General features: G+C 47.8%; 3 protein-coding genes across 4 annotated transcripts; 1 reads left to right on the top strand and 2 right to left on the bottom strand.

Moving 5' to 3' along the window:
* Nucleotides 1–461: 461 nt before the first annotated feature.
* Nucleotides 462–9,270, bottom strand: chek1 (checkpoint kinase 1; the record flags this gene model as incomplete). The annotated part of the gene is made up of 13 exons (XM_080550972.1): nucleotides 462–699; nucleotides 825–926; nucleotides 1,187–1,318; nucleotides 1,401–1,575; nucleotides 1,739–1,793; nucleotides 1,911–2,006; nucleotides 2,201–2,305; nucleotides 3,754–3,942; nucleotides 4,079–4,148; nucleotides 4,249–4,313; nucleotides 4,411–4,519; nucleotides 4,747–4,861; nucleotides 9,206–9,270. The coding sequence occupies 13 exons, from the start codon at nucleotides 9,268–9,270 to the stop codon at nucleotides 604–606; spliced, it is 1,374 nt and encodes a 457-aa protein (XP_080407098.1). The 3' UTR covers nucleotides 462–603.
* LOC308175296 (polyadenylate-binding protein 1-like) lies at nucleotides 6,465–9,056 on the top strand (the record flags this gene model as incomplete). Its single annotated transcript, XM_080550990.1, has 3 exons — nucleotides 6,465–7,340; nucleotides 7,466–7,927; nucleotides 9,030–9,056. 3 exons carry the CDS (start codon nucleotides 6,465–6,467, stop codon nucleotides 9,054–9,056), a joined length of 1,365 nt encoding a protein of 454 aa, XP_080407116.1.
* Nucleotides 9,271–10,875: 1,605 nt separating the features above from the next.
* dlat (dihydrolipoamide S-acetyltransferase (E2 component of pyruvate dehydrogenase complex)) lies at nucleotides 10,876–20,000 on the bottom strand. Of its 2 annotated transcripts, none has more exons than XM_080550975.1 (14): nucleotides 19,594–20,000; nucleotides 18,273–18,374; nucleotides 17,948–18,072; nucleotides 17,679–17,817; nucleotides 17,036–17,162; nucleotides 16,432–16,625; nucleotides 16,163–16,301; nucleotides 15,364–15,435; nucleotides 15,120–15,229; nucleotides 14,830–14,937; nucleotides 14,511–14,629; nucleotides 14,136–14,298; nucleotides 13,864–14,000; nucleotides 10,876–13,002 (listed from the first exon to the last, which is right to left on the bottom strand). In XM_080550975.1, the coding sequence occupies exons 1-14, from the start codon at nucleotides 19,879–19,881 to the stop codon at nucleotides 12,873–12,875; spliced, it is 1,953 nt and encodes a 650-aa protein (XP_080407101.1). In that variant the 5' UTR covers nucleotides 19,882–20,000; the 3' UTR covers nucleotides 10,876–12,872. The 2 variants fall into 2 exon arrangements, with proteins under 2 accessions (XP_080407101.1, XP_080407100.1); XM_080550974.1 differs by having other exon boundaries at nucleotides 15,120–15,236; nucleotides 15,368–15,435.

The raw sequence follows: 20,000 nt of genomic DNA, 5'->3' as shown, positions 1-20,000 counted from the left end.
GCATTTTTTTGATAGGGTAGCGCAAATCGATAATCAAATTTTCTCTCAAGGCAGCATCATTTGGCAGAACTAGCACTAGCAGCACCAGCCCAGAACTACAACTTGGTTTGCGTTGGTGGAAAGGAGGTATCTGTGAGGTATGATGAATCAACCATGAATGACTTTCTTTGATTGACAGCTAAGAAAAAATCCCACCCAGTCCCCGACTCGACCTTCTCATGTTGGTATAAAGACTTGACATCACTCCGTCATATTGAACAACACACTTTATTAAAGCCTATGGGCAGTAGCATATTATACATAATCTAAACACACTGCAGGGGGGGTCTTCTTTATACGAGGGATAACATGAACACAAACATTTATACAGGGTCATCTAGGGCTCTTATTTACCCTACAGATTAGTAACAATGGAGACATGATACACACACATGTATACACACAGCTAAGTGTCAGAGCAGCCAACTACCAATGTTCTCTAAAACAGACGTGGGCGTGGATATCGTCTGAAGTACAGGTTTCTCCCTCTTGTGGCATTCACACAGTCTCTCTCTCCCTCTCTCTCACACACCCGCACACCCGCATTTACACATGTTTGGCCGGTCATGTAACAGGAAGTGTAATCTTCTGGTTGCTGATGATGTCACTGAGCTTCTGTTTGATTTTCAGGAAAAGACGCTTGAACTCCAGACCGTCGCCCTGGAAACACACAAACACACGAATCAATCTCCTCTTAATCTAACAATCTCCACAGAAACAGACAAACACACAAGCATGTTCCCAGCAAAACACACACACACACACACACACACACACACACGCACCTTGGAGAGTCTGAAGTCCAGTAGTACTCGTTGGTCCAGCTCCATCAGATGGACTTTAAAGATGAGTTTATTGTTGCGTTTGTCCAACGTGCTCACTGTCACCTGTGAGGCAGAGGAAGGGACGTCAACAAGGGCGCCATCAAAACTCAAAAGGTTGAAATCTTAAGAACATCGCATATCGACATTTAAAAATAATAGATACAGAACAGACAATTATAGAGCAGACCTGATTATTAAACGTGAGTTTAGAGCATGTGTGTGTGAGTGCCAGTGTATGAGTGAGTGAGTGAGTGAGTGAGTGAGTGAGTGAGTGAGTGAGTGAGTGCATGTGTGTGTGTGTGTGTGTGTGTGTGTGTGTGTACCTGGTTGGTGCAGGTGTGTTTAAAGGTGAGTCCCAGGCTGAGGCAGGCGTCTCTCAGGGCGGAGCAGGAGGCCTCAGAGCCCAGGGTGGTGAAGAAGCGCGTCATCCTCCTCACCAGCCTCTGCCAGGGCGTCTGCACAGAGGAGGAGAGAGACGTGGTTAAGAGTGTGCATGTGTACAGTGTCGGTCTGTGTGTGTGTGTGTGTGTGTGTTACCTGGCTGGCTCCAGGTGTCCCCATTAGCTGGCTCCCCAGCAGCATGTGCTCCGGCCTGGCGGGCTGTGAAAAGCTGACCTGGCCCTCCGACGGGCCGATGTACACGCTCCCCTCCCACGCACACACACCCACCGCTGAGTCCGGCTGGGAGCTGGAGATGTGCATCCTGTCCCCACTGCAGAGACACAGAGAAGAGTGTTACACACACACACACACACACAGACACACAGACACACAGACACAGACACAGACACAGACACAGACACAGACACAGACACAGACACAGACACACACACACACACACACACACACACTCACACACACAATACAACTCTTACCTGTCTGAACGGAGCAGTTTTGGGGAGCCCTGAGAGTCCGACAGACGCTTCACACCTGCGGGACAAAATAAGTTGTTTATCTCTCTCTCGAATTTAAAAGAAATGTGATTAATTTCAAATAATATAGGAGGGTTGGGGTCAGGGGTTATAACTGAGGGTTAAAGATGACTACTTGGCTTGTAGGTCTGGCTGAACCAGCGATCTCTCTTGATGTCGAGGATGGAGATCCGCCCGTCTGGACACGCCAACAGTAACTTAGACAACAGACCTGGAGAGAGAGAGAGTGAGAGAGTGAGAGAGAGAGAAAGAGAGAGAGGGAAAGAGAGAGAGTGAGAGAGAGAGAGACAGGAAGAGAGAGGAAGAGAGAGAGAGAGGGAAAGAGAGAGAGTGAGAGTGAGAAGATTACATCTAGACATAGTAAGACTGTACTATAAAAGGCAGAAGTCAGTGAGTGAGTGTTACTGAGGGGTGTGGGTTGGATCTTCTTCCAGGGCGACAGGTAGGTCTTCTTGTGAAGCCAGTCTGAATACTCCTGGCAGCTCTCGCTAGGCCGGTCCCACGGCAACTCTGAAATAAGAGCAACACACCGTTCCAGCAGGCAGACACACAGCCGTTCAGCAGCAGGTCATCAGTGTTACATAGGACGGCGTCCAACTTTTGATACCGATAAACCGTCCCCACATAAAAACCGACTTACGGTTAAACCGCGGTTTAGAGTATCACGACTGCATCATTATTATTTTCACACAAGAACAGAAATGTGCCTATATAGCCTCCAGTAGGCTTATCAAATAATAACAAAATAACAAAAATGGCAGTGACAGAAATGGGCATAAAAGCGGATCCTACAACGTTAGGCTGTTCTTCAAGCCTAGTCTAGTTTTTTTTTCTTTTTTTTCTCTTCAGATTTTATCCCTTTTTCACCCAATTTGGTAGCCAATTGAACCCAACCTAGCATCCAATTATCCAGCATCCAATTATCCCCTGCCTATTGCGAAGGATCGGCCGCACGACCCCGTGGCCGGCAGCCCCAGAGGAGGCCGCCAGGCAGACTAGCTGACTGGCTCCTCGAGCCCAGCACCGTTATTCCGGCACCCCGGGGGCGGTGTTGCGCGACGGATCCTTGTCCGGAAATACTCCTATACCGCCCTCGGGAGCGGCCGCCCAATATGCCGCTCCCCGTGTGTGCCCCAGCCATATCCGGATCTGGCGAGCTGGGATTCGAACCCAGTCCCCGGTGGGCAGCTTGCACTAGTGGCCAGTGCTTAGACCCCTACACCACCGCGGGGCACGTCTAGTCTAGGTTTTTGACAGAAGAACAAGCATGTTTTGTGCATGCTTCAGCAGGGCACGTCACGGTCTGGGCACGCACGGTAAAGTCTGGTTGCTTGCCTCGGTCATTATCTCTACAAAGCGTCACCGGTATTGCTATAGGAAACTATATTACTGTATAAAGCTACGCTCCTGTTGTTCCAACAGCTCTTTATAGAACATGTTCTGCTGTTCCATCATATCACGCACCTGTGTTAAGTCACATTGTCCGTCTCCATTCCTTCAAGTTATAGGTATAGTTCACCGGTTGTTAGGTTGATCGGCGAGAATTACAGAATACAGAACATAGCTAGAACGTTAAGTTCTAAAAGTTTGTTGACAGTTGTCAGAAGTCTGAGCAGAAGTCTCGTGTGAATGGAAGAGGAAGTGGAGGGAAAGAGGGACAAAAACCGCTGCTATAAAGTTTTCGGTTTAATCATAAAACCGCCCACGCCCATTTTTTACACTTACTTACTTACTTACTTACTTACACACACACACACACACACACACATATTTACTTACAGACACACACACAAACACATTTACTTACAGACACACACACACACACACACACACACACACACACACACACATTTACTTACAGACACACACACACACACACACACACACACACATTTACTTACAGACACACACACACATTTACTTACACACACACACACACACACACACACACACTTTACCTCCAGCCAGCATGGCGGTGAGGACTATGCCACAGGCCCAGATATCAGCAGGCGGTGCTGAGAACTCTGATTGGCCGAGGAGCTCAGGGGCTACGTAGGGCAGCGTTCCACACATTCTGGTCAGCTGACGCTCGCGTCCACGGTGACGGAACATGGTCGCCAGACCAAAGTCTGACAGTTTCAGGTTATCTGAGGAGAGAATATATACAGGTGGGCGGCGGCCAGGCGCGCACACACATTTATCAGAGGAGGGCGCAGTAAACAAAAACACAGCTGGTGTCACACACACACACACACACACACACACACACTCCCTCCCTCTCACCTTTGTCGTCCAGCAGAATGTTCTCAGGCTTTATGTCTCTGTGGGTGATGCCTACACTATGGAGATACTCCTGAGAGGTGGAGAGTGGGGGCAGAGAGGGACATATTACAAACTGCCCAGTAAAGGAGGAGGTAATGGAGATGCTGAAGTCATGTAACGGCTTCACTCACCACAGCTGCTATCAACTGCTGGAAAAACCCGTGCGCTTCTTTCTCTGCCATCCCTACGTCAGGCTCTGAGGGAGAGAGAGGGAGAAACAGATAAATAGACACCTTAAATCTTCTCCTCAGTACTGCTGAATCCCAGGCCCGTGATTGGCTCCCGTCCCTCACCTATCCGGTCAAAGAGCTCGCCTCCGCTGCAGTATTCCAGGAAGAGATAGAGGGTCGGCCCTTCCCTCCGATGGCCAAAGAAGCGCACGATATTGGGGTGGGAGAGCACCTGTTTACACACACACTGACTGTTACACACACCCAGAATAGCTTTACTGCTTATGGTGGAGATACATCACAGGTCCAGGAGATTCCAGACCAACCTACAACACTACAGTACCTGATGCTTGACATTGCAGTCCATACAGACTGACGTCCTTACAAAGTATTGCCTGCAGAGCATGCCACCAACAGATCTAGAGGCTATATCTAATAACTAGTTTCAAATAGGCTTACCTTGTTAATGCAGACCTCCTTCTTGGCAGTCTCGGTACACTCCTTGCCCTGGGCGGTATCTATCACCTTCACTGCTACTGCCTCCTCAGTCTGTCTGTTCACCAACAGCCTCACCCTGGGGGGAGAAGGAGAGAGGTGAGAGGAGGGGAGGAAAGGAAAGAAAACAAGGGGTAAAAGGAGAAGATAAAGCCTTGGTGTGAAAGAATAGGGGGGGGTGATTAGATTAGATTAGATTCACTTTATTGTCATTACATAGTACAAGACAATGCACCGAAATGATTGTGCGTCTAACCAGAAGTGCAACAAATAGCAATTATATTGCAGTGATAAGTAGGGTTGGGTACCGAAAACCGGTACCGGTATGGTACCGGTTACTTTACATTCGGTACCTACCGAACCGAATTGCAACGGAGATTTCGGTTCCTCGTTTCGGTTCCTCTCTCGCCCCCTGGTGTCCGAAATGGACGTTACATGCAACAGTCAACCGCACGTGACATCGCCTGTTAAAGTTCCACTCAGTTCACGTAATCGAGACTGAATCGCTCTCAACATGCGCGAGGCGTCGCACTTGCAAAACTGTTTTGTAATTGGTCTGAATTTAGCGGGAAATTTGGATTTAACAACGACACAATATTGGCAGGGGAAAAGAATTGGAGTCGAATTTTTATAGACAACGGATTTACATGCTGGAAAAACATGCAGCTAAAATTCAGGGAACATTTGGACAATACGAGACACAAGGGAGCTGTGGTCGCATGCTCTTATTACAGGGCAATATGTGCGGTGCAAAAATAATCTAAAATCATCACGAACAGAACGTAGTACACAGCAGTGAGATGTAGTTATATCAGTATTACACAGCAGTGAGATGTAGTTATATCAGTATTACACAGCAGTGAGATGTAGTTATATCAGTAGTACACAGCAGTGAGATGGGACAGTTATGGTATTTTGGGCCCCAAAACAACGCTAACTTTTATATACTTGGGTATCCATAAACCATAATGAGGTTTACTGAAAAGAAAAAGTAAAGCAGCTGGAAGCAATATCTGACTGTTTGTCAGTCTTACATCTGAAGCTCTCTGTCTACACAGTTATGTGCAAAGTGTAGGAAAGTTAAAGTTATTTAAACATTTGACAATGTGCTGAATTCAACTGAAGTTGAACAGTTGTTTAGAGAATGAACAAAAAAATATCTATTAGTTCAATAAATAGTTACATTGTTTCAAATGTTTCAACTTCTTTCAAAGTGTTCTATGAAATGATTTTTCAGAAGGCTCTGCCAACATGGAAGGACCAGGACTGTAGCTCCCATTGAGACACACAGAGGACATGACCTTGGTGGTTTTGAGACATCATTCAACCAGTCCGATTGCTGTGAAATGACTTGTGATGAATATAATAATCATAATAATAATCATAATAATAATAAAGTTTTATTTGCATAGTGCTTTTCCTGCAAACGTTGCAGCTATGTGTAATATGGTCAACTCTCTCTCTCTGGGAAAGACATGCTTAAGGGCCTCTAAATGGACCCTGGCTATGGTCTATGATGTAACAATGACTGAAGTTAGAATTCTTGGCTGGGCTTCTAGAATCCATCTGCAGTACACATGCTGTTCATTTACCTGCAAGTCCTCTGTGAAGAGCTAGATAGATAGACAGTTATTTGTTTCACAAACTTTTCCAAACTTTTTCCAATCTTACAGTCAGCAGACATGAATCCTAGTGCGTCTATTCAATCGATGGCCTCCTTGTATGTAGGAGATCTCCACAGGGACACCACTGAGGGAATGCTGCATGAGAAATTCAGCCCTTTTGGTCCAATCATCTCTATAAGAGTGTGCAGGGATTTGCTAACACGCCAATCTCTTGGGTATGCCTATGTCAACTTTCAACAGCAAGCTGACGCAGAGCGTGCCCTGGACACCATGAACTTTGATGACGTCAATGGAAGACCTATGCGCATCATGTGGTCTCAGCGTGACCCTTCTCTGAGGAATAGTGGGGTCGGTAACATCTTCATCAAGAATTTAGTGGAGACTTTTGACAGCAAGCACCTCTACGACATGTTCTCTGAGTTTGGGGACATCCTTTCCTGCAAGGTAGTATCTGATGAGAATGGCTCTAAAGGCTATGGCTTTGTGCAGTATAATACCCAGGAGGCCACTGAGAGAGCGATTAAGAGACTCAATGGCATGTTATTGAGTGGCAGAAAAGTGGTTATTGGACAATTCACATCTTGCGATGAACGAGAGACTGAACTTGGATCCAGGGCTCGAGAGTTCACTAATATTTACATCAAAAACTTTGGAGAGGATATGGATGACCAACGCCTTAAGGAGAGGTTTGAAAGATTTGGACCAGCACTGAGCGTCCGTGTCATGACTGATGGGGCTGGTAAATCCATGGGTTCTGGATTTGTCAACTTCGAAAGGCATGAAGATGCCAAGAGAGCCATTGATGAGATGAATGGCCAGGAGATAAATGGGAGATGGGTCTACGTGGGCCGTGCCCTGAAGAGAGGAGAGCGCCAGACTGTGCTGAAGCGCCAGTTTGAGCAGATAAAGCAGGGCTGCAGGACCAGATACCAGGTGTGTGTTGATGAAAAAAATATACATATACTGTATAAGTAAAATAAGTTGATAGTCATGGTAAACATTGTTGATGTATTTGAGGGATGAAAAACATCTCACTAAACAGGGTTTCTCTCTACCAGGGTGTCAACCTCTATGTGGAGAACTTGCATGACTGCTTGGATGATGAGCAGCTGCACAAAGAGTTCTCCCACTTTGGAACAATCACCAGTGCAAAGGTGATGATGGAGGGTGGACGCAGCAAGGGTTTTGGCTTTGTGTGCTTCTCCTCCCCTGAGGCGGCCACCAAGGCTGTGACTGAGATGAACGGCCGCATCGTGGCCACCATGCCCCTGTATGTGGTCCTGGCCCAGAGCAAGGAGTGGCGCCAGACTCACACAACCAACCAGCACATGCACATGCAGAGGATGGCCAGCGTCTGCACCGTGCAGAGGATGGCCAGCGTCTGCACCGTTCCCAACCCAGACATCAACCTCTACCAGGTTGCTCCCCCACCTGGATTCTTCATGGCTGCCATTCCACAGGACCAGCAGCCTGCTGTCCATGTCCAGGACCAGGAGCCTCTCCCTGCCTCCATTCTGGCTGTCGCTGCCCATGAGGACCAGAAGCAGATGATATGTGAGTCTATTTGTTTGTTTCTATGGATCCCCATTAGCTGTTAGTTACTGTTACTGATATTTACTCTCCCTCCCTCCAGGTGAGAGTCCCATCTCATCCATCCACAACATACTAGATGTCGCTGTGCTGGAGGCCCAGTGGGTTGAGGAGGCTGCACAGAACGTGGCCCTGGCCCAGCGCAACAAGGAGGGCCAAGCTCACAGCACCAACCAGCACATGCAGAGGATGGCCAGCGTCTGCACCGTTCCCAACACAGACATCAACCTCTACCAGGTTGCTCCCCCACCTGGATTCTTCATGGCTGCCATTCCACAGGCCCAACAGCCTGCTGTCCATATCCAGGACCAGGAGCCTCTCCCTGCCTCCATTCTGGCTGCCACTGCCCATGAGGACCAGAAGCAGATAATACGTGAGTCTGTGTGTTTATTTCTATGGATCCCCATTAGCTGTTACAGTTACTGTTACTGATATTTACTCTCCCTCCCTCCAGGTGAACGTCCCATCTCATCCATCCACAACATACTACATGGCACTGTGCTGGAGGCCCAGTGGGCTGAGGAGGCTGCACAGAAATCTGGCCACATCCCATCTTGAGTTCCAAGCGGCTAAGATCCAGACTTTTTAAACCGACTTCACCGATAAAGCATATTTAAGCATTGAAAAGATATTGCAATATTAATAAATTATTTCATTACAAAATTAAATTGATTGACTCAGCTATGTCTAGAAAAGGGTAAGCTGGACCTCGATGATACAAGTTAAAGACCTGGTTGGACCAGATAGACCAGGCCAAGACAAGGCCTCCTTGACCAGCAATGCACCTCCCAGCTCAGCATCGCTGTCTTTCTCTCTCCACATAAGTAGCAGTATACAGCAATCTATACAGTAAAGTGCAAATGGTAGCGTGATGTGCAATGTCATACCATGTCATATAATGGTGACTGGATGTATATGTGCAGTGGTATATATAGATTGAGATTATATACAATGTGCAATTGTCCAGGCTATGATACATATGATACATATATGATAAATGTGTCGTACATAGTGAAGTATACAAAAATACAGGCTGTGGGCTATGACACACAGGGATGAACAGCATGATCTACACAGAACACAACTGTAATGTGATCGCGCAAGAGATGAATAATGGTGGTGGATAGAAAGGGAGAGGATGACAATTAAAGAGATGCAAGAGAGGGGGGGGATACAGGAATAGGAGGATGAGAGATGAAAATACTCACTCTCCATACGCTCCCTCTCCGAGGGTCTGGACCAGGTCCCAGTCCTGCACGAACGGCACCGCCATGGTCTCCTCTGCACTGTGCACACAACACACACACACACACACACACACACACACACACACACACACACACACACACACACACACACACACACACACACACACACACACACACACACACACACACACACACCCATAACAGTGAACAACTCACAGGGTAATCAGGCAAACAGAAAGAGAAGACACTCATCCTCACGCCAGTAGGTGCATACAGTTGTGCTTTTGACAACTCGTGACGTTAGAATTATAAGGTTCTATCTCCATTTTTGTCAAAATTTAGTTTTTTACATAATCTGATCCATTAGGTGTTTATTAATGCCTGTGTGGTGTTATTTTAAAAATGTTGAAATTTTTGAGTTAGTAATTCATAAAAAACAAAGGATCCATCTCATAGAACATAATGGAATGTAAAAACTTTGACGCTCAATATCTCTGAACTGCCCTAAACGAAGATAGAACCTTATAATTCTAAGCTCACCAACTTTCGGTTTCCCAGCTGTCACCTTTAGCGAGCTACAAGTCTCTAGCTAGCATGGTACAGGACAAGTCAACAGGTGTCAACCGAGACAAAACGACGTACAACAAATGCATTTGTCTAAGTGCACATCTCTATCAGTCATCGCAAGAAAAAGTAATCCATGCTCTGGCCAGACGTCTTCGGCAGTCAAAATGTTAGAATAATAATAAGAAGAAAATTATTTTTAAAAAGTATAACAGTAGAGGAACTCTACAGGGGGTAGAGGGGAGGGAGAGGTTTCAGGAGGAACAGTAAGGTGTAGCCTGAAGAGATGGGTCTTCAATCTATGGCGGAAGATAGGGAGTGACTCTGCAGTCCTGACAGTAGTGGGAAACTCTTTCCACCAGCGGGGTGAACAGTGAAAACTTGCGAAAACCTAAATGACAGTTTCGGTTCAAAGCGTAGTTAACTGTTTACCTGACTGTCCGGAGGTGTGTGGTGTTATTATGTCTCTGTGTGAGAAGGTCCCAGAGAAGGTAAAACTATGAAGTTTGAGGAACACCCCCTGTTGGCTGGTCTCGACACACACATTTGGCGCGCTCCTGTTTGGATGACTTCCGGTGTCTCGCGGTGTTTTACTACGGCGTCACTTCCTGGAACGGCGAACACACGTTCTGGTACCAGCGCGTCATATCAGGGGGTGGAGACTTCGACTCTACAATAATAATAATAATAATAATAATAACAATAATAATAATTGTATTTGTTTAGCGCTTTTCCTACAAACGTTGCAGCTCAATGTAGAGTCTACATCAGTGCTTCTATTAAAAAAAAGTGTTTGTGTGGTATGGGAGTATGAAAGTGATACAGCCTCTTTGGTTGTTGCGGAAATTCTTTCACTGTATTCACAGACTTACTGTCATACACTCTTTCATTGTTACCCGTCTCGCGAGACTTATTATTATCAAAATAAGCCTGGATTTTCCTTTAGTGATGTTGATGGAATACCCCCCAGGTTGTTATTTCAGTCTGTTCTTCTTGGATAGGCCCAATGTATCTCGACAACACTAAACTGGCTCCAAAAGCCATCTGGTTTCAGTGGTAGGGGTCATCCAGTGATAACAACTTCACTCAGAGAGACCTTGCTGGGAATAGACGCTTTATTCATCTCCTGTGTGTTTGTTTGTTTGTTTGATTGTGGCAGAAACACTGAGGTAGCCAAATGACAGCCTACATACACTGAGCAGCATCACTGAGGCAGACTCATCAATAATGACAGGACATTTCATCAAGGTGATTCCACTCCACATGGAAGTATACATGACTTAATAATAGAAGATGCACCCTGCGTCCTGTCTGAGATCAGGCAGCAGTAGTTTTGGCTACATCAAAATAAGCATTTCTAAAGTTCTCTGCACAGCACACTGATGAGATGGAGGAGGAAAGCTGCTTGTGTGGAGTTACAACAGAGGACAGGTGTGAGTGTGCGCAGAGGAATACGTTGAGCATGTGTGTGTTGACAGGTGGAAGACGCTCCGAGGCCAGGACAAGTTCTTCTTAGCGTTGAGTTGAGTGTATGGTGAGCGTACATAGAGAAAGTTGGCATTACTACTCTCCAGCCTTTACCAGTGGGGAGACACACAGCACCCCCTGAAAACACATTTTCACACAACTACCATAAAAACCACAACCAATGTTCATTTACTTAAATATGGAGGAATAGCTACCATAACTATAGTGAAAATGGCTGCTGAATGCTGAAGACACTATACATGAAATATCATATTACACACATAAACCAGTATCTGCCCGCCAGCTAGGCAGAGACAGAAATTCTCTCTCTCCACATTTTCTACCCTCACTGATGATGATGATGATGATGATGATGATGATGAATGGCACCATGTCTCACCTGTTTGACTTCTTTCAATTTATTCATCAATTTCCATGACAACAATACATCCAGCGGCATTTCTTTGTGCGTTTCACTTTGTCAAATAACAGAACCTTGGTTGACGTTATTATGGAAGTATCCCAGACTAGGTTAAGAAAATAAACATTCCCATAGAAGAAGGGGATTGGCCGAATCAAGAGTGAGTCATAAATAAAGCCCCTACCACTCTGGACATTTCAGGATTCCCAAATTACCCACAATGCCCGTTCCACGGCAGGGTCTCAGAATTGAAAGAACTGTTCAGGCTTGAAGCGATAAGGTGGAGGCTCCACTATGCTCTATATTGGAAGGTTAGGTGGAACCATCAGCATGTACAGTTTACCCATCTGGTCCCTTCACTGTCCAAAGCACAGCACACCACCGACACAGCACAGTATATTCCCCCACAACCGTGTGGAGCACATACTGTATACCCTCTGTATATCAGCCCATGTTAGAGAGAGCACACAACACATTCATACTCACACACACGCACGCACAATGCATTTATACAGTACATACACATGATTTATACAGAATTGAGTCTATTCACTACCTATAGGTTGTGTGTGTGTGTGTGTGTGTGTGAGGTGGGGGGGTGGTTTAGAGTGTGTGTGTGTGTTTTACGTTCTGAGCTACATACATGTCTCTCTGCTTACCTATGCTCAGCACTGTTCATAGGCTCACACGCCCCTCGGCCGTTTGACATCAGCCAGCACCCAGGAGAACTCTGAACTAGAGAGAGTTGCTCTTTTTTTGGCCTTCATCCACATTCATACAAACTCACACACGTATAATCTGGATCAACACACACACACTCCGCTGAGTCTGCACACTGGTGGGGGCCTGTAACAGATCCCTTTATAAAAGAAACATCAGTGTTTAGAGAGACATAATGGCCAGCCTCTACACTGGGCTATAACTAACTCTGGTCTCACATGAGACATGGGGCCTTAATAAATACAGAATGAATTCTAGAGAGGGAGAGGGAAAGAGAGAGAGAGAGAGAGAGAGGGAAAGAGAGAGAGCGAGCGAGGGGGGGGGTACAGTAAAGATGGGGAGTGAGAGTTCTGCCTCGCGCCTTTCAGCGGGAGTGGAAGTGTCCTTGTGGTGGGCTGGCCAATCACGTAAGGATCACGAACGGTTTGCACCAATCAGATCCGATCGGTGACGGGTTTCAGCCATTCACAGCGGCGTTGTGACGGCGTCTTCCAATCACAGCAGCATGGTGACCGGCTTCTCCAGGAACTTGCGGAACTCTGCGAGCCACTGGGCTCCGACCGCCCCGTCCACCACCCGGTGATCACAACTTAGAGTCACCGACATTATGCTGGCGACATCAAACCTGCAACACGCACGCACACACACATGCACACGCACATGGACACACACATGCATAGTTACTAACAGATCACAACTAAACAACAATTAACCAAATGTTAACACTAGAAGAGTGTGAGTAAAAAAACCATTCTATCTTTGCACTCGATCAAATTTCAGGACCCTCCTTTCATGACTTTTCCTAGATATGTGCGTTCTACCACCCAGTATCCTTACATTTTCAAAATCACTAATATAAGTGATAAGATAAGATAGTATTAAAAGCTGTTTTGCAGTTTTTCTGTGTAGGAGGCAGGCAAAAAAAAGAAGCGCCCTCTAGTGATCTCTGTGTGTAAATAGCAGATTTACATTGTAAAAAGGGGGTCTATTTGACCCCCAAGGCGGCTCTACTAGTAGGTAAAATAGGCACGGCTGTTGTAGTGTTAAGGGACCACATATTATGGAACAAGGTTTTTAAATAGGACTGTCTGCTACTACTATTTCTAGTGCAGTGTTTCCCATACATAGATGAGTCTGTGGCCGCCATAGTGTAATTTGTCCCGCCATAACGTCTCATAACGAACCGAAAGTACTTTTAGCTGTTTTCTGTTTGTGTGTGTTAATAATAATAATAATAATTCATTAGATTTATATAGCGCTTTTCCGAGGCTCAAAGACGCTGGATGTTAGAGCTGCTCACGCTGCTGCAGAAAGTGTTCGACCTCCCCCCCCCAAAAAGACAAACCCCCCCCTCCCCCCCAAAGATTTTTGTTCCTGACCTTTTTCTTTTTTTATTATTACTACGTGGTCCACCCGCCAGAGTCTCACAAAAACCCCTGTGGGGAAACCCTGTAGTACATCAGTGGTATTGGTGTCTCGTACTGACCCTTTCTCGTTGTCAGCGGGCAGGAGGCGTTTCTCGGACCCTCCCACAGCCAGGATGCAGGACTGAGGAGGGTTGATGATCGCTGAGAAGTTCTTGACGCCAAACATCCCCAAGTTAGAGATGGTGAACGTGCCTCCCTGGAAACACAAACACACAATCCCAGACGTGTCTTACATACACGGAACATGCAGCTAGATGACCAACACTCATTCACATTGTGTGTGTGTGTGTGTGTGTGTGTGTGTGAGTGTGTGTGTAGGTGCACGTCTTACCTGGAACTCTTGTGGCTGTAGTTTTCCGTCGCGGGCCTTGGCTGCGAGCGCAGAGACGTCAGAGCTGATGGCTGCCAGGCCTTTGGTGTGGGCGTTGAAGACAATCGGCGTGATCAGACCGTTGGGTGTGCTCACCGCTACGCTCACGTCCACCACGTGGTTCCTACACACACACGCACACACACAGACAGACACACACACAGACAGACAGACACAGACACACACACACACACACACACAGACACACACAGACACACACAGACACACACAGACAGACACACACACGTCAACCATGATTGTGGACAACACAACAAACTGACACCAACCAGGACTCCGACAGCGTGTGTGTGTGTGCGTGTGTGTGTGTGTACTCACTGGCGAATGACCGTGTCCAACCAGGAGGAGTTGGCCTCGGGCACCTTCAGACAGGCCAGGGCGCTGGCTTTGATGATGAAGTCATTCACACTCAACTTAATGTTCTGGGCCTTCACCTCCTACAGAGAGAAGAAGAGAGGGTTAGAGGGTTAGAGACATTCACCTCCTAGACAGAGAGAAGGAGAGACGGGGTTAGAGACATTCTCAGCTTTCAAAACATGAATGGACAGATGAAGAGGCATTATTCTTCTCTGTCTATTTCATACTGTCTATGTAACTCCTTTATTAGACACACACGCACAGCTGTGACTCTACTCACAGCGTTGAGCTCTTTCCTCAGCTCCACCACTTGATCCATGTTGACATCCACAGACAGGTAGTAGTGAGGGATGGTCTGCTTGGACTGCATCAACCTCTGTGCAATCACCTAGAGAGAGAGAGAGAGAGAGAGAGAGAGAGAGAGAGAGAGAGAGAGAAAGAGGGTATCACAACCTTCTAGGGATGTAACGATGCATCGCGATGCAGTTAATTATCGATACAAATATGTGACGATTCAAATCGATGAGATGAAAAATGCATGTGTGTGTATGTATGTGTGTGTGTACTCACCTTGCGGATGTTGCTGATGGGGACGTCAGTGAAGGTGCCAGCGGGTGCAGAGACAGGGGCAGGGGCGGGAGCGCGGGGGGCCGCCGGGGCCGCTGGGGTGGGGACTGCTGCTGCTACCTGAGACATGAGACAACCAACCTTAGTTATATCCTTTACTCTACATGAATACATCCATAAACAGAACATATAACAGACTGTGTGTGTGTGTGTGTGTGTGTGTGTGTGTGTGTGTTGGGGGGGGGACTTACAGGAGCAGCCTTGGCTGGTACGAAGGTCTCAATATCTTTCTTGGTAATTCGTCCGTCAGGTCCAGAACCTGAGGAGGAGAGAGAGGGGGAGGGAGAGAGAGAGAGAGAGAGAGAGAGAGAGAGAGAGAGAGAGGGAGAGATAGAGAGGGAGAGAGGGAGGGAGAGGGAGAGAGAGAGAGAGAGGGAGGGAGAGAGATAGAGAGAGGGAGAGAGAGATAGAGAGAGGGAGGGAGAGATAGAGAGGGAGGGAGAGAGGGAGAGATAGAGAGGGAGAGAGGGAGGGAGAGAGAGAGAGAGAGAGGGAGAGAGAGAGAGATAGAGAGAGGGAGAGAGAGATAGAGAGAGGGAGGGAGAGATAGAGAGAGGGAGAGAGAGATAGAGAGAGGGAGAGAGAGATAGAGAGGGAGAGAGAGATAGAGAGAGGGAGGGAGAGATAGAGAGTGGGAGAGACAGAGTGGGAGAGACAGAGAGGGAGGGAGGGAGGGAGAGAGAGAGGGAGGGAGAGAGAGATAGAGAGGGAGGGAGGGATAGAGGGAGAGATAGAGGGAGAGAGGGAGAGATAGAGGGAGAGAGGGAGAGATAGAGAGAGAGAGGGAGAGAGAGATAGAAAGAGAGACAGAGAGGGAGGGAGAGACAGAGAGAGGGAGAGATAGAGAGAGAGACAGAGACCAGACAATGTCAGAGCTTCATGCGTGCACCAAAATGAGGACGATTACGCCCCCACGGGTCAACCGTGTTGTCAGGTGTGTGTGTGTGTGTGTGTATGTGGTGACGATGACGACGACGGCGACTTACCGCTAACCTGTGCCAGGTCGATGCCCTTCTCAGCGGCGAGCTTCTTGGCGAGCGGGCTGGCGAGCAGACGCCCTTTCCTGGGGCCTGCTGGAGCCACAGAGGCGGGGCTGGGGACGGCCACGGGCGTGGGGGCGGCGGCCTGGAACAAACAGTCATCGTACACACCTGTCACTCACCAAACACCTGTCACTCCACCTGACACTCACCAAACAGGGCTACGGATGGAGGCAGGTGTGTGAACGGCTATGTGTGATGTGTGTGTGTATTACCGGGGTGGGGGCCGGGGCCGGGGCGGGGGGGGATGTAGAGATCTCCGCCACTCCGGTTTCCACGTAGTCTTTGAAGGCGGCGATGTCGCTCTCTTTCTCTACGATGATGCAGAGGGGCGCCCCCAGAGGGACGTCACGTGTCCCCTCTGCCACCATGATCTTAGCCAGCCACCCCTCCTCCATCACCTCGAACCCTACACACAGAGACAGACAGAGGCAGAGACACAGACAGACAGAGACACAGACAGACAGAGACAGAGACACAAACAGAGAGAGACACAGACAGAGAGAGAGACAGAGACAGACAGAGACACAGACACAGACAGAGACAGAGACAGAGACAGACAGAGACAGACAGACAGACAGAGACACAAACACAGAGACAGACAGACAGACACACACACAGACAGTTGTTGGTTAGAAGTTCATATCCCTCAAAAGCCAGTCGATCCAGGGCACCTTGACAGTTGACACTATGGCATTGGCTCAACAAGGTTAAGGTCAAGGTTTCCTGTAAGGGCTTCAATCGTCACAGGCGACAGTCTCCTCAGGCTCTCGTTCAGCGTGTGCATTTCTGAGTGAGTGTGAGTAAGTTGGTACTGACCGATGGTCGCCTTGTCCGTCTCAATCTCGGCCAGCAGGTCGCCTTCGGCCAGCTTCTCTCCTACTTTCTTCTCCCAGCGTTGCACCGTGCCCATCGTCATCGTGGGAGAGAGGGCTGGCAGCATGATCTAACACACACACACACACACACACACACACACACGTCACAAAACATACCAAACAGTACTAACCAGGTGCTGCTCTGTCTACTGCTTTGACCCACATGTTTGGCATGACAAAGGACAAGGAAGGAAATAGACGACTTGGCTGAAGCAGAAACAGGCTGACTGCTACTAGTATATCTATCTGACCCCTGACCCCTAACACTACATCTAGCCGTCCATCATACTGTACATCTCTATAGATTAATCTGTTCCCACTACCCAGTCTTAACAACCACCTCTTCATAACATTGCAGTTCACTATCTCGATTCTAGTCCACTATCTAGATCAGCGTTTCAATTTGAACCATTCAATCATTTTGTCCAAAAGCGACTTACAATTAGAGACGACAGGGGCAGTCTAGGGCCTTACTCAAGGAGCACACTAGTGGTGGTCTTCCAGATGGGATTTGAACTCACGACCATCTGATTACCACTACCTTTCTGCTGCTTCTCCAGACACACGCTGACACACACACCTACCTTCAGGTGTTTGGGGTAGGAGCTGCCGGGAGCCGCGGGGGAGGAGGGGGCGGGGGGCGGAGGGGCGGCTGCAGCAGAGGGGGCCATGCTAGCTAACTTCTCCAACGTCAGGTCCTTAAACGCTGGGATCAGATCAGGACTGGGGGACAGAGAGAGACACACATACACATGTGGAATACAGAAGGACGACTGAACAAGCTGCATTTTACTGCATTCTGATCACGTACACACACACACACACACATGCACACGCACACACACACACTGACCTGTCGACAGTGATGCAGATGACCGCTCCCACAGTCACATCCCTTGTGCCCTCAGCCACCAGGATCTTAGCCAGGTAGCACTCCTCCAATATCTCAAACCCTACTGTCGCCTTGTCAGTCTCCACCTACACACACACACACACACACACACACACACACACACACACACACACACACACACACACAGTTAGCCAGGTAACACTCCTAGGTGAACATTTTCAAAGGCCAGTGTCCTTTTCAGTCTCAAGCTGCACAACCACAAAACACACTCACACACACACACACACACACACACACACACACACACACACACACACACACACACCTCAGCGAGGAGATCTCCCTCCTCAATTTTGTCTCCCTCCTTCTTCTCCCAGCGAGCGATGGTTCCTGTCGCCATGGTGGGGGACAGAGCCGGTAGCTGCACCTGTCAACAACACACAGCATTACAATGCAGTAGTTAGTTACAATGCAGTAGTTACAATGCAGTAGTTACAATACAGTAGTTACAATACAGTAGTTACAATACAGTAGTTACAATACAGTAGTTACAATACAGTAGTTACAATATAGTAGCGAAACGCTTTTATGTGTTTAACTTTTTAAGTTGAATCTGAGGTAGTGCTTTAGGCTTTACTGTACCCCTGACTCAACTCAGACACCACAACAGAGCAAGATGTGCCACCAGGACTGCCACTCCCCCCCCCCCCCCCCCACACACACACACACACTGTGACACACACACACACATTCAACCAGCCACCCACCCACCGCCGTGGCTGAAAGCCAACCTTTGAAAGCTTTTCCTCCCTTTCAATCAAACAGAACACAGTGGCGCACACACACCGGAGTGGATGTGACACTGGTCGTCTGTGAGCCACTATCATGTCACCACATAGAATCATAGAAACCACGGCTTCATTGGCTGGGGGCTCAACACGTGTAACACGTTTCTGACATAATATGAGGTCCATTCCACTCAGTAACGAGTGATCGGGCCCTGGAATTGTCCCTTCCAGAGAGAGAATGAAGAAACCCATGTCAACAGACAGCTGCAGCAGGTCTGCCATGTCTGACCCTACGTAAAGATGTCCTATGTCTTGAAGGTGACAGTAGGATCGCAAGCTGCTCCAGTACTTATAGGCCACAGCCATGGTATCTGTATCAACACTGCCTGGCTGCCACCCAGTGCCAGAGGTCTGTGAGATGCCCCAGCATCACCCCATGGTTGCTCAACTCTGATCGTGACTTGTGATACATAGGGTTGTTGACCCTTAATCCCCCAATTTAGGGATTAAAACAACGTTAATAAGATATAATCCCCAAAAATATAACAATCATAAACTGGTTAGCTACATCAAATGACTTGTCTTTGGAGGAAAAGGTTGTTAAATCGTTAGATCATCACCATCTCTGACTCTCTCTCAGACAGATAACTGGCATTAAAACAACGTTAATAAGCTATAATAAAAAATAAAAAATAAAACTAGTACAATTATAAACCGGTTAGCTACATCGAATGACTTTGTCTTTGGAGGAAAAGGTTGTTAAATCGTTAGATCATCACCAGACGACTCTCTCTCTCTGACTGGAGAGACAGACAGGAGAGACAGTGTGGCCAGAGAGGGGAGGCTAGCCTAGGTTACCTTCTGGTGAGGTGGTAGACTGTAGAAGCGTTTGGACTGAGAACTGCAGCCGGCCAGCTGGTGACATTGCAGGGGAGACAGGGTCCTGGTGGTGGAGAAGATCACGGTGTTGAAGTTGACTCCGTTAGTACACCCCACCACCACCCGGGAGGAGCGGGACACACCAGAGTGATGGTAGCAGCGCTGGAGATGATGGCAGGAGGTCCCCGGGCTGAGGGCACCAGGCCCCGGGGTGGCCCGGGGGAGAGCAGCGGAGGACGGCCTCAGCCGCAGGACCAAACGAAGCATTTTCCCGGGTGGTTTATGATATATCCTATAGGAGCTACACACAGGTTATCAGTAGTAACTGATACCAAAGAGTGACACTGACGTCTCTGTATCCCCCGAACCGGCCCGAGCTTCTCACT

This window comes from Nansenia antarctica (genome assembly GCF_963989245.1).
Source record: "Nansenia antarctica genome assembly, contig: SCAFFOLD_177, whole genome shotgun sequence".
NCBI classification, from domain to species: Eukaryota; Metazoa; Chordata; class Actinopteri; order Argentiniformes; family Microstomatidae; genus Nansenia; species Nansenia antarctica.
Note: the sequence above shows the minus strand (reverse complement) of the source record. Positions and strands in the feature narration are given on the sequence as shown.

What these genes read in the sequence shown, in the direction of transcription:
- dlat (XM_080550974.1), bottom strand. Translation starts at nt 19,881, where the DNA reads ATGCTTCGTTTGGTCCTGCGGCTGAGGCCGTCCTCCGCTGCTCTCCCC. An exon ending in TACCAGCCAAGGCTGCTCCT is followed by an intron (nt 15,237 to 15,367) that starts GTAAGTCCCCCC and finishes CTCATGTCTCAG; the next exon opens with GTAGCAGCAGCAGTCCCCAC. An exon ending in CCCGCTGACAACGAGAAAGG is followed by an intron (nt 13,003 to 13,863) that starts GTCAGTACGAGA and finishes TGCGTGTTGCAG; the next exon opens with GTTTGATGTCGCCAGCATAA.